At 43.9% G+C, this 13575-nt stretch overlaps 1 protein-coding gene and 1 pseudogene across 2 annotated transcripts; one reads left to right on the plus strand and one right to left on the minus strand.

The window, feature by feature from the left end:
- Nucleotides 1-1517: 1517 nt before the first annotated feature.
- Nucleotides 1518-5496, minus strand: LOC100194058 (pre-mRNA processing ribonucleoprotein binding region-containing protein). Of its 2 annotated transcripts, none has more exons than XM_008669034.3 (9): nucleotides 5261-5496; nucleotides 4892-5009; nucleotides 4712-4774; nucleotides 4498-4635; nucleotides 3281-4173; nucleotides 3104-3174; nucleotides 2901-3003; nucleotides 2334-2409; nucleotides 1518-1902 (listed from the first exon to the last, which is right to left on the minus strand). In XM_008669034.3, the coding sequence occupies exons 2-9, from the start codon at nucleotides 4892-4894 to the stop codon at nucleotides 1792-1794; spliced, it is 1458 nt and encodes a 485-aa protein (XP_008667256.1). In that variant the 5' UTR covers nucleotides 4895-5009; nucleotides 5261-5496; the 3' UTR covers nucleotides 1518-1791. The 2 variants fall into 2 exon arrangements, with proteins under 2 accessions (XP_008667256.1, NP_001132587.1); NM_001139115.2 differs by having other exon boundaries at nucleotides 1558-1902; nucleotides 5343-5416.
- Nucleotides 5497-7695: 2199 nt separating this feature from the next.
- LOC103648458 (putative glycerol-3-phosphate transporter 1) lies at nucleotides 7696-8754 on the plus strand (annotated as a pseudogene).
- Nucleotides 8755-13575: the final 4821 nt, after the last annotated feature.

Below are 13575 nucleotides of genomic sequence, written 5' to 3' on the forward strand. Positions count from 1 at the left end.
TGCGTGGATATAGATCGCTATCCGCCTTCAGAACAAAAATCAACGCCATAGAAACATATGTTTTATGAAATACCACACTAGTACAGAGAAGTTCTATAGTGGCGGTTGTAAACCTATTTATAGTGGTGTTTTTCGTAACCGCCAGTGCTAGGGGCCAGTAGAAATCATCATTTTTACAAGCGGGTAAAAATAAAAAAGTTGTCAACTACAAAGATAAATAACTTTTGAAGTTCTACAACTTTTATTTTGACACTTTTTTTATCCGAGGTAGTTTGCAAAATTTGAATTTTAAATTTGACATACTTAGATTCAATTTTTGAGAACCGAAATGAGTTCAAATAAAAAAGTTGTCAACTACAAAGTTTCATAACTTTTAGAGATCTACAACTTTTATTTTGGTGGTTTTGTCATACGAGGCCGTTTGAAAAACTCGAAAAATTAAGGATAAAAATGATTTCTAGTGGCGGTTCCTTAAGAAAACCGCCACTACAAATCATGGATTTCTACTGGCGGTTTGTAGTGGCGGTTTTCTTAAGGAACCGCCAGTAGAAATACGATTTCTAGTGGCGGTTTTCTTAAGGAACCGCCACTAGAAATAGCACAGTCGGTGGATAACCGAATCCGTCTGTAAAAATATATCGTCCCCGCAGGCTTTGAGCCTTTTTCTACTAGTGCCAATCCATTGCTATTTATTTTAATCACCAGTTATGATTAATTAAAAAATAAAACATGCTCTAGTACAACTTGTCGGATCAAGAGGACAGATAATCAAAGGAGATGAATAATTGAGAAAAGTTAAAAACAAATATAACACCAAATTATAAAATCAAATTAATTCACATTTTTTGAAACTAGGCAAAACTATGTTTCATTAGTAAAAACAAGATCGTTCAACATCTGTGACTTCGATCCACCTAAAATTTTAACCAAAATAGGTAAAATTACGCAACTAATGTAACTAAAATGACATCAATAAGACTTTCGAATCTTGAGATATTAACCAACGACAGTTGTGAGAGTATGATAAGCATTGATCAACTATGTTTCGTTAGTAAAAACACAATCGTTCAAATCCGTAAATCCGATCTACCTAAAAGTTTTTCAGACTAAACTAGATAGAATTACGCAACTAATCTAATTAGAATCATGTCGATCAAACTTCCAAATCTAGAGATATTGACAAAACAAGAGTATGGCTCAACTTGATCAACTCTTTCATTACTAAAAAACGAGATTGTTCAAAACCAATAACTCCGATCGACCTAAATATTTTATCAAACTAAACTAAATAAAATCCCACAACTAATTAAACCGGAACCGTATCGATCAGGCTTCTGTATCTGGAGATATTAACTATTTTTTCTACGCATCCTACCCTTTTTCTATGCAACTCAACTATCTTCATCTCTTCTTTTCTATGCATAATTCACGTGCCTAGATTAGAAAAACAGAGGGAGCATAGTACACAGCGGAAGCTCTTACGCACACCGACAAATCAGATTCAGATGCCAGACCCGTGAACCAATCTCATCTAGTAGTAACCATGAGATAAAAATTGTTCGCTTGAACTTGTACACGAGGCAATATAGACTATGGACATCAGAATTCTCAAAAGTCAGGTTCGGTCGCAAATATCCTGGGATTAAGTGCTCGAAGCATCACTGTTAACTGTGAATTGCCATTCTAAAGTCTCTGGAACATTGCAAGATTGACTTTTGAATTTTCTACAGTGCATCCCAAGGATATCAACAAATGCAGTGCAAATGAGATGTGATGGTTGCAAAGAGGATTCTATTGCGTCCTCCTGATCTTTGAAAATGTGCCGGTCTCGGAAAAGTAAGTACTTTGAGTTCCGCCTCCGAGAAGGTTTCCTTGGACCTGTGGATTTGACAACTCTATTCCCTGCATTGCACGAGGGAGAATGAACATCAGACAAGAGAAATACTCTTATATCAGCAGGGACCTTTTGTTCACTTATTGTTAGAAATTAAACAAAAGTGGGCTACCAAATGTGAATAAAGATGTTAAAATGCACTCAAACATAGTGTGACCTAGCGATTAAACAAAGTCATGCTACATAATATGGTGCCTATAAGATTACACAGCGCCTGACTTCAATAAAAGGGAAAATGCAAGGTATTCAGCATATAATTAATTATAGTTAAATGACAGGTTAACTAGAGACTTCAAGGTATAAACTGATATGGGCGCAATCCAGCAGTGAGCCAAGATGGAACATGAAAATTTGTTGCCCTATCTTTTCAGTGTGTCCTAAAACATGGGCAAACAGACCCTCAACAAGACATGCGGCCAACTCAAGGAACGAGTCCCACCTGAACTGGTGTAAATGCCAAACTGGATGTCAATCCTGATGTTGCACCACTGCTACCATAGCTCTTCTCCTTGAACCTGACATCATAAGGCAGTATACAATTGAAGTGAGGTTACAACATAGGACATTGTGAAGGACATATATTCCAAATACAAACACCGTTGTGCAGTTAAGTAATACAACATTTACAAGAGCACACAATGATGAGCACTGTTAGAATAATGCAACTGATTTGCAGTAATTATGATGCCTGATACACGACAAGCATGCAGTAATGTGTGCAAAGAACCAATTGACGATTAGGATGGGATGACGCAATACATTGAAAAATCAAGCTTTGTGAATCAGCCTATAACATGTAGAAATCTATTTTTTTCCTTTTCTTATGGTGTCCCATCGTATCTTGCAATGGAGGACACCTGACATCAAATGTGTTCGCTATTTTTTGCCTTGCAAACTTAAAACAGAAAATTGGACAGGATATTTTGCACTAGACTACATCTCATGTAGGGGTTACGAAAACGGTATCCAAATATTATACTGGAGAAAGAAAAAATATATAACATACTTTTTCGCCACTTTAGCAGCAAGTTTGCTTTGTCCAGCTGAGACACGTAGCTTGCCACTCCCTGCTTGTCCAAGCATGCCATAACCTTCCCCCAAGCCATCACCTGATGATAGGAAAATGTTATTGTGTCACAAGGACAATTGTTCTAAGTGTAAGACATGCAGAAATTACACAACCAGAAGTGTCATAACAATGCTACTGACCTAGTGAGCTCTCCTCCGGAATCCCAAACTGCATTCGATTTGCAAGCTTCATCATATCAGTCTGCGCATATCTGCAGAAACAAGTTCACATGGGAAAATAACAATTGAATAAATAAAAAAAATTAACAACAATTGTTCAGCACATATTTCTGTTCCAGGAAGCTTAGGCTAGCTTACCTTTCTTTCATCTTTCGAAGACGACGGCCCCCTCTCTTCTTTTTAGGCTCAGAGTCCGGAACTGGGAGTGGCTTTGGAAGCTTCGCAGGAGGCGGTTCTTGCCACTTCTCAATCTTCTTACGAATTTCTTCTAACAAGTTCCGTCCAGCTTTTCCAGTTGGATCACCTCTAATTGAATCAATCCTTGCTGCCAGAGTTGATTTTGCAGCAATAAGTCTGCAGGCGCGAGTCCTTAAAGGTGGAGGGGTGCTCTGAAATACTTCAGTTTGTTCAAGATAGCCAACACGAAACTGAGAAGTGGCAGTAGAAAATCCAGCAAGATTTTTCCTCTTTGCACCGAGTAACTGAACATTACAAGCAGGCATTTTTGCAAGTGCTCCCAGACCACCTGCAGTACCCATCAGTTTGGAAGCAACAGCACTGCCAACAATTGCAGAAAGGTTTGGTGCAATGTACCCCATTCTGCTCTCTACAAAATCAAGCACTTTCTTCTTTGACGCATCAAGGGTAAGGGCTCTGTCACATGCTTCAGTGGTTTTTTCCAAATTGTCTTCAGAAAGAGGCTTCCCACTTGTTGTTGATGCTGTCACTGAGACAACCATTATAATTGCAGAAGGTAAAAGTCCTTCCAGATCTACTAGTGTTAAATCCATCTCGTTTCCAATCTTCTTGACAACACGGGCATAATCGATTGGGTGATGAACAAGGGACTCCAGTTCAGGAAACTTCAACCTATACTTGTCCCGTATGAAATTATGGATTATGATTATTTCATTCTCAATATCTACTGATAAAGCATTGCAGTCAACAATAAGCTGGTACTCTGGATCCTCCTCCAGGATGGAACCTTGATTAGAGAAATCAGTACCTTTCTGAAGTGCATTTTCAACTTTCTGCAAACAAACAATGGAGAGGTCTAATGCCAAAGATACTAACAGGATCATATCTACCAGTTTAGCATTCAGTATAGTTACAGATATTTAAAGACACATGCATCGATGTTTGGATAAGATATATGCCAAAGATGTAAAAAATGTACAACCTAAGATAATTGTTCATTTTCCCTAGTGCAAAGCACTGCTCAACCTAAGATCATTGTTCATTTTCCCTACAACCAAATTAATGCAGTTTCTACTTTCGCAATAAATAAATGAAAGCCAAATTTATATAAAATACTAAGCATGCTCAAGAAATTGGGGTTGGGTTGCATTACATACTTGCATTATATCATTATAGCGTTGTGTCTTTTGCAACTTTGAGACACTATCAAGGTCATCATAATTAAGAGACTCAAGGTCAGGCATATCATCATCTTCGTCGTCATCCCTACCCGCTGCCTCAGCATTGTCTTCTTCCTGAAAATTTTTACAGCAGGTCAGCAAAAATCCTAGTGAACCCGTTAAAAGTACAGTTACATAGAAAATAACTCACAGGATAGCCTTCATTGTCTGACAGTTCATCAAGATCCGCTAGAAAAGAATCAGCAAGGTTTGCCTGCAAAGTGGCACCGCATGATTAAAAAACAAATGCCAATGGAATAGAAAGTTTGGAATCACAAAACTGAATGTTGACTTGGCATAATATACTCAGCAGGAGAGGAAATGAACTCACCATGATATTGGTGTAAGTTGTTCCAACAGCAGATAGAATTCCAAGCAAGATGGGCTCAGTGTTGCTTCTGGTATCTATGCCCTTCGCTTTCTTTATTGAATGGGACAATCAGCTCAGCCTAATATGTAACAGCAGGATAGAGGGTGTCAGCTATTGTAATAAGGTGCATCGCTAGCAGGGTTCCAAAAACCGGCACTGATAGGACGGTTAACGATTCGCTTTGGGGCACAAGCGCTCCCAAAGCGGCGCGACCGCCTTGGTGGAGCAGCGGCTGCTGGCTCCAGCTGTCCACAGGCCGCGCGCGGCGCAGCCGAGCGACGTTGATGATCCACCGGAGGTGGTAGGAGAGAGAGAGAGAGAGAGACGAACGCAGAGTAGCCGGCTGGTGCGTGGAGGACCGGAGGCGAGGGCGCGAGGCGACTGCCGAGAGGTGGGAGGGGAAGACACTGACGCCGTCGCTTAGAGCCCGAGCCTGACCACCGCCGGCGTCGCCTGCGTGCCGAGCGCGAGTAAGGGAGGGAGCGGAGGATGGATCGCCGGCGCTGCGAGGAAGATGGAGCAGTGGAAAGGTTAGGGTAAAGAAACGTGTGGTGTGGATCTGGTGGAACTTGGGCTTGTGCTGAATTAATGGGCTTTTAGATGGGCCACCAAATAAAAGTTTATACAATCCTTTTTTCCTTTTTTATTTTTTTCTCTTTCTAACATCTTTTAACAAATTATCACATAATTTAATGTATGCTGGATGTTTTGTGTTCTGTGTTGATGGTTTTAGTGTATTTTATGTTAGGGACTTCCATCTATAAGTTTAGAATCTAATTACATAGTCAAGTGGATGTAAATAATGATTAAGGGTTTGTTTGTTTCGGATTATAATCTGGATAGATTATATCATCCATTGTGAATATTCTAGGTGGCAAACAAACAACTAGATTATATGTAGAGATTATATGATTTGAAGCCTAGATTATGATAATCCTGTAATCTCCTCAAGAGGAGCTTATTGAAGATTATTTTTGACAAAAAAAAAGACCTATAAGGACCATTTATAACACTAGAATATAATTTGTAATACAAACTCTACCATAATAAATAATAAACCCCCTCTCACCTCCCCTATAAAATGAGATAGAGGATAGGTGGGGAGAGGTCTGGGCCTTGAGTCATGTGTACCTTCTAATTACTTTTCACTCCCGTGCCTTATTTGTTAGATCCAAGACCATGACAGCATCACCGTGCTTGACACGTTAAAAAATTGTCTAAGGGCTAGTTTAAGAACATCATTTTTTCAAAGGATTTCAATTTTTCCAAGAGAAAATAAACTAATTTCCCTTTAGAAAATAAAAATCCATTGAGGAAATTAGGTTCCCAAACTAGCCCTAAGAGATATGATTTGCAGGCAAAAGAAAAGGTTCACATCTTTAAAACTTTGCGGTATTTTGGGCCTGTTTGGTTCAGCTTTTTTCTGACCAGCTTTTCCGAGAATCTAGCTGTGGGGAGAATCTGGCTGTGTAGAGAATCTGAGTATCGTTAGGATTACGTGCGGAGTAAGATAAAGTTGTCCATGGGGCTTAGGATCTATAAAGTGACAGATTACTACTATTGCGACAACTCAACCGATTATATGTTTAGGTTGATTTTGAATGGTTTTTACCCTAACAAATTTTATAGAAACTGGCTGAAAAGCTAAGTGTTTGGCAGTCCGCAGCAGCTTTTGGTAGCCAGAAGCTGCGAAAAGCCGAAACAAACAGGGGCTTAGTTTGCTGCTTTTTATTGTGTACCTGTTTGTTCGCACCACCTTCGCTTTGACTAGCTAGGCAAGCACTATGTCAAATGGACATCAGAACCGAGCAACGGGTTAGAAAATAAAAAGCATTTCTCAAGTTGACCATAGTTTAGAGTTGCTAATTTGGAAGACACCTTTCGAAGCCAAATGTCACTTCAGATCTGTTGAAAGGGTGATTGGTTGAGCTAGCGATGTATCGTCTATGGTTAAGACAAGCGTCTTGACAAAGATGAATCTAGCCTATATTATCAGGGTTGTGTAATCCTAATGAACCTCAGCATCTCAATAGAGAATTAATGTTCATCGCCGTGTTAAATTCGTCGTATTATGTTCAAAGATTTATGGTCATTCTTTGAAGATCTTTATTCTCTGATCTTTTCGATCAGATAGTGTCTATGATGCTACGAATTTGTTCTATTCTTTGATCATCCGTTAATATAATCAATGATAGCCCCCATAGCTAAGTGGTCGCATCGATTGAAGGTTAACATAGATGATTGTCTCATTTAATAGCACATTGATAGAAATGGGTGCCTTAGTCTGTCTTCAGCAGTTGACCCATCATCATCCTCATATTCAAACTCAACTATGCAAACAGTATAGTCAACGGTGCAAAATCAGTGCAGAAAAAGTATTTTGGTTGATTATATAAGTGAACTACTGAAAACGGTCTTATGACTACCGCCTCCATCATTTGATTAATATGGAGATAGCAACATAAGATGACTGTCTGCATTAATAGACTATTAATAAAACCGCGCGTGTCCGGTAGTTCGCCTTCATATGGTCACTTAAATCATTGTTTTGCGCTGTTTTGATGTTCTCGGAGTGAAGTTTGAATAAATAAATAAATAAATAGGGAGGGATAAGTTGCTAGAAATAGTATAAAGACATTGCTACTATAAACACTGCCTCCGTTAATGGATCCATTAGCGAGGTGTTCGAGATGGAGATGGAGACCGCTTACATCATCTAGTTGTGCGCTTTGAAATTTTGACATCTATCAGTGCTCGAGGTGGAGATGAATGACGACGACGAGCAAGAAGGGGACGTCGACAAGCAGGGGTGGGTGAGTGCTGCCTCACTTGTACTGTACCTGGCACGGCGGTGAACACGGGTGTCCATGGTGGAGGGCGCTCGCTCGCTGGACTGGCTGGAGCCAGATTGGCTTCGACATTAATGAGCAAGCAAGCCTAGGAAGTTTTTGATTTTTTATATGGTTTTGCTAAAGTTTTCTGCTCCACTCTCTCTCAGATTTCTGTTTCGGGGAAGATAACAAGGCCATCTTCTTGAACTATCTTGGCACGAACTGGCACAGAGAGAAGAAAGTGTAGGATGCACTAGCACTGACATTCGTTTCCAACCCTATCTTTGAGTGTGTCCGAGGGAGTCCCATCTCCTTCAGGCTTCAGGTCATGACCAGGTCCTTGTACTAGCACTGACATTCCTATTATATGCCAGCTACCATGCCACCAGAAAGACTACAAGCATCGTAAAGAGCGTTCTCGATCCTAAGACAAACTTCTAGGCATATGTCGCGTTGGCCCAGCCACCATCTCTATCTCCAAAATCTGGAAGGTGCGGAGAACAACACTGCGGTTCTCTCTAGCGGTTGGGCGCCGTTCAACGCTGAAGACGGCGGCACCGCGTTGCTTGGCGAGATCGACTTGGCCTTTCTTGGCGTGTATGCGATCGGCATGTTCTTCGCTGGCCATTTGGGCCACACGGTGGACCTGAGGATCCTCCTGACCGTAGGGTAGGAATGGTAGGAGCCGGACTGTTCACCGCCGCCTTTGGAGCTGGCTACTGGTTCAGTGTGCACAGCTTCTACTACTCTCTGGGCGTGCAGATGGTGGCCGGCCGGCCTGTTTCAGTCGTCCGGATGGCCGTCAGTGGTTGCGGTCGTCGGCAACTGGTTCGGGAAGAGCAAGAGGGGAACATATCTGGCTCTCTAATCGCTGCTGCCATGCTGAAGGATTGCTGGTGGTGCTGGTCATTTGGGGTGCCCGGTATCATGATCGCGCTGGACGGGCTCACGGTGTATTATACTTCCTTCAATCCAAACTATAAAATATTTTGACCTTCTCCAGCAAATCGTGCATATAATTGTGCAAGATACTATTTTACACTATAAACTACATTATTATATAGTAAAGTTTAAAATATGATATATGATAGAAGATAGGATGGTTAAACTAATGAAAGCGATCTAAATATATAGATTTTGCTACACACTACACATAAACTATATCCAAATCTACGATAGAATAATGTATATATAGAAAAACCAAAATATTTTATAATTTAGAATGAAGACTGCGTTGATGTTTTTCTCTCAAAGTGCATGTTCCACTAATGAACCCTCTCAGCTACTCTTGGCCAGTACTAAACAACCTTGGTAAAATAGAGTTTTTGGTAAAAAAAAAATATCTAATAGCTTCTTTCCTTACATATCTAAATAGTATCTTCTATTTCAGCTTTGTCGATAGCTAAAGATATAAAATGAGATTCGCTCTCTAGAGTATATATATATATATATATATATATATATATATATATATATATATATATATATATATATATATATATATATATATAAGGCGCTGCTAAAATGCACCCAGGTGTATTCTCTATATTGAATACACCCAGGCGTAATATATAAATACACCTCGAGCACGCCTCAGCACGTCCTGTTCGCGCGCCTCCCTGCCCCCCGCAGCCGCCGCGCGCATCCATGTCCCCGCGCCGCCGCCGTTTCCTCCTTCTTCCTCCGATCCTCTAACCCTAGATCCATGGTCCCACCGTCGCTGCCGCACATTGAATCGCATCGATGCTCCTCCCCTAAATCCTTGGAGATTGTTGTGGCTGGAGGGGTTGATCCGATATTGCCGTCTCTGATTGCGACAGCGGGAGGCGGGTGTACGCGGTGGATCAGGTGATCCCTTGCATCACAAGACGTTGCTGACGCCACCGCCTTCAATTCCACCTGGATCGTTGGTCACTCCTGATGCAGCCCAGCTGTTCCATCCGGTAAGAAAAAAACAAGCAAAAATTGTTGCTCCACCGTCGTTTGTTCAATATTGGTTGCAACTAATGATTGCAACTGCGTGGTTTGTTGATTTTCTGTTGCAACGTTTGTTGCTTGTTAATTGCAACTAGGTGTATCCTCTAATTGCAAACTTGAGTCTCTATTTTTACTCATTGATTACCATTGCATGGTGTGTTTGTGCTCCAGTTGCAACGTTTGTTGCTTGTTGATTGCAACTAGGTGTATCCTCTAATTGCAAACTTGAGTCTCTGTTTTTACTCATTGATTACCATTGCATGGTGTGTTTGTGCTCCAGTTGCAACGTTTGTTGCTTGTTGATTGCAACTAGGGGTATCCTCTAATTGCAAACTCATGATTGTGTGTTGTTCTACAGGATGCAAACAAATTGCAACTATTGTGGAGTAGCATTTGCAATATGAAAGTAGCCTAGAGGGGGGTGAATAGGCTACACATAAATTTTTTCACTAAAAACTTCGAAATAGGTTAAATTAAAGTTGCACTGGTGCAAACCGGTTCAGTTGATTTTGATTACAATTGAACAAGTTTGAACCTGCTCAACTTAGATTAGATAATCTGTTAAACAAATACGAAGTAGTGAAGAATTTAGCTAAAGACTTGCCCTACACAAAATCTACTCGAATGGATAATATGAACCAACCAACGAATTTAAAGCGCTTAACAAGAACACACAAGAACACGCAATATAACCCGAGGTTCGGCAACCACCACAAAGGTGTCCTACTCCTCGTTGAGGAGCCCACAAAGGGCCGGGTCTTTTCCAACCCTAATCCTCCACAAGCCGACCACAAAGGTCAAGGCAATCTCTTCTCAAATAAGCTCAAAGAGCGGGTGATACAAACTTCTTGAGGTCGTCCGCAAATTTGGAGACTCCCAAGCAACCTCTAACCGTCAAGGAACACGAGGTTCCAAGAGTAACAAATCCATACAAGGTTAAGTTTGCAACGAGCTCAAGAACAAAGAGAATAGGAGAATCGAGATGAAATTAACAGCGTGTTCGATCGAGTTCACCACACACCAAGGGTCCTTCAAATGATTGAAGAAGATGCGATTGCGAGTGTGAAAGCTGGAATGAATGCACTTGTTGGGAGTTTGGTCAGCCAAGATTTCGTGGGAGAGGCAGAAGTAAATGAGAGAGAGAGTGTGGGGGTATATAAAAGATCCCCCAAAAGCTGGCAGCCGTTGGGAGAAAAGGAGTAAAAACCGGTTGAACCGGTTTTCAGACCGGTTGAACCGGTTTCTACCAGGGAGATCCCGGTTCACTAACCTACTCAGCCGGAGACTCGACCAGATTCAAAACCGATTGAGTAGGGGGAAAATCCGGTTGAACCGGTTTTCCCAAAAGATCTGCAGCGACTTTTCTGACAGCTCTGACTGTCAGACAGGTCAGAGCAGGGATGGCAGAGGAGCAGTCCCAAAACCGGTTGAACCGGTTTCAGGACCGGTTGAATCGGTTTCCAGGGCTGAAACCAAATTTTGAGTATTTTGAAGAGAACAAAAGTGGAGTTTTTGTGGGAAGTAAAATTTGTTTTTCTCAAGGGCATTCATGATCTGGAAAAATGTTCTCGAAGATGTTTTCAAAGGATTTTGAACTTAGCTCATTGCATAACATACTTAACCATCGCGGGTCCCTCTTAATTGCACGGCGATTCCTATGACTCAAGAATTATAATTGAGCACCACCGATGTTTCTAAGCACTTGGAGCACGCCATTTGATGTGGAATTTTAAATCCGCTGTGCTTTCTATTTTTATGCTCGTAAGATCTGTGCTTCTCCTGTCTGTAGAATTACTGTGTACATGCTAGGAGCAAACTTGTTAGAATCTCTGTTTGTTTTGTCATTTAATCACCAAAACCCTCAATTAGGGTTGATTGCACTTACAATCTCCCCCTTTTTGGTGATTGATGCCAAAACAAACTAGAGTAGAGATAAAAATTAAAAATTACAAGTAATTGCGAGATAAAAGCATTTGTATATGTGTAGCTCCCCCTAAATATGTGCATGAGTTTTGTGATATTAACATTGACTTGATATGTCATTTTGCAACATATTTAGAGAGAGAGAACAATCAACACCATACACAAAACAATGAGGGATGAAACACAATTATAGAGTGTTGTCGGGGACCATAATTAGGGGTACCCTCAAGGCGCCTAATTCTCAGCTGGTAACCCCCATCAGCATAAAGCTGCAAAGGCCTGATGGGGACGATTAAGTCGGGGATCAGTCCACACGAGTGACTCGATCACGCTTCACCCGAGCCTAGCCTCGGCCAAAGGCAGCCGACCTCGAGAGACTTCCGTCTCGCCCGAGGCCCCCTTTTTATGGCGGACACATCACCGGCTCGCCCAAGGCCTTGGCTTCGCTCAGAAGCAACCTTGACTAAATCACCACACCGACTGACCAAATTGCAGGGGCATTTAACGCAAAGGTGGCCTGACACCTCTATCCTGACACGCGCCCCCGGCAGAGCCGAGGTGACCGCCGTCACTCCACCGCTCCACTGGCCAGTCTGACAGAAGAACAGCGCCGCCTGCGCCACTCCGACTGCAGTGCCACTCGACAGAGTAAGTCTGACAGGCAGTCAGGTCTTGCCAAAGGCGCCACAGTAAACTCCGCTCCGCCCGACCCCAGGGCTCGGACTCGGGCTAAGACCCGGAAGACGGCGAACTCCGCTCCGCCCGACCCCAGGGCTCGGACACGGGCTAAGACCCGGAAGACGGCGAACTCCGCTCCGCCCGACCCCAGGGCTCGGACTCGGGCTAAGACCCGGAAGACGGCGAACTCCGCTCCGCCCGACCCCAGGGCTCGGACTCGGGCTAAGACCCAGAAGACGGCGAACTCCGCTCCGCCCGACCCCAGGGCTCGGACTCGGGCTAAGACCCGGAAGACGACGAAACTCCGCCTCGCCCGACCCCAGGGCCCGGACTCCGCCCTGGCCTCGGCCGAACAACTTCCGCCTCGCCCGACCCCTTGGCTCGGGCTCGGCCACGGCAACAGAAAGCAGACTCAACCTCGGCTTCGGAGGAAACCCCACGTCGCCCTGCCTAGGGCACAGACCGCCACGTCAACAGGAGGCGCCATCATCATCCCACCCCGAATCGACTCAGGTCACGGAGAACAAGACCGACGTCTCATCCGACCATCTCCGCCAGAGAGGCAATGATGGCGCTCCACAAGCTCTATGACGACGGCGGCCCCCAGCTCTCTTACGGAAGCAGGACAACGTCAGCAGGGACTCGACCGCTCCAACAGCTGTCCCTCCATCAGGCTCCGCCGCACCTCCGACAGCCACGACATCACGCCAGCAGGGTGCCCAGATCTCTTCGGCTGCCACGTTGGCATGTACCTAGGGCGCTAGCTCTCCCTCCGCTAGACACGTAGCACTCCGCTACATCCCCATTGTACACCTGGATCCTCTCCTTACGACTATAAAAGGAAGGACCAGGGCCTTCTCAGAGAAGGTTGGCCGCGCGGGACCGAGGACGGGACAGGCGCTCTCTTGGGGCCGCTCGCTTCCCTCACCCGCGTGGACGCTTGTAACCCCCCTACTGCAAGCGCACCTGACCTGGGCGCGGGACGAACACGAAGGCCGCGGGACTTCCACCTCTCTCACGCTCGGCTCCGGCCGCCTCGCCTCTCCCCCCTTCGCGCTCGCCCACGCGCTCGACCCATCTGGGCTGGGGCACGCAGCACACTCACTCGTCGGCTTAGGGACCCCCCTGTCTCGAAACGCCGACAGTTGGCGCGCCAGGTAGGGGCCTGCTGCGTGCTGACGAACAGCTCCCCGTCAAGCTCCAGATGGGCAGTCTCCAGCAACCTCTCCGGCCCGG

Source organism: Zea mays, chromosome 2 (genome assembly GCF_902167145.1).
Source record: "Zea mays cultivar B73 chromosome 2, Zm-B73-REFERENCE-NAM-5.0, whole genome shotgun sequence".
Taxonomy (NCBI): Eukaryota; Viridiplantae; Streptophyta; class Magnoliopsida; order Poales; family Poaceae; genus Zea; species Zea mays.

What these genes read in the sequence shown, in the direction of transcription:
- LOC100194058 (XM_008669034.3), bottom strand. An exon ending in GCTATAATGATATAATGCAA is followed by an intron (nt 4,174 to 4,497) that starts GTATGTAATGCA and finishes GTTTGTTTGCAG; the next exon opens with AAAGTTGAAAATGCACTTCA. An exon ending in TGGCATTTACACCAGTTCAG is followed by an intron (nt 1,903 to 2,333) that starts GTGGGACTCGTT and finishes CGTGCAATGCAG; the next exon opens with GGAATAGAGTTGTCAAATCC.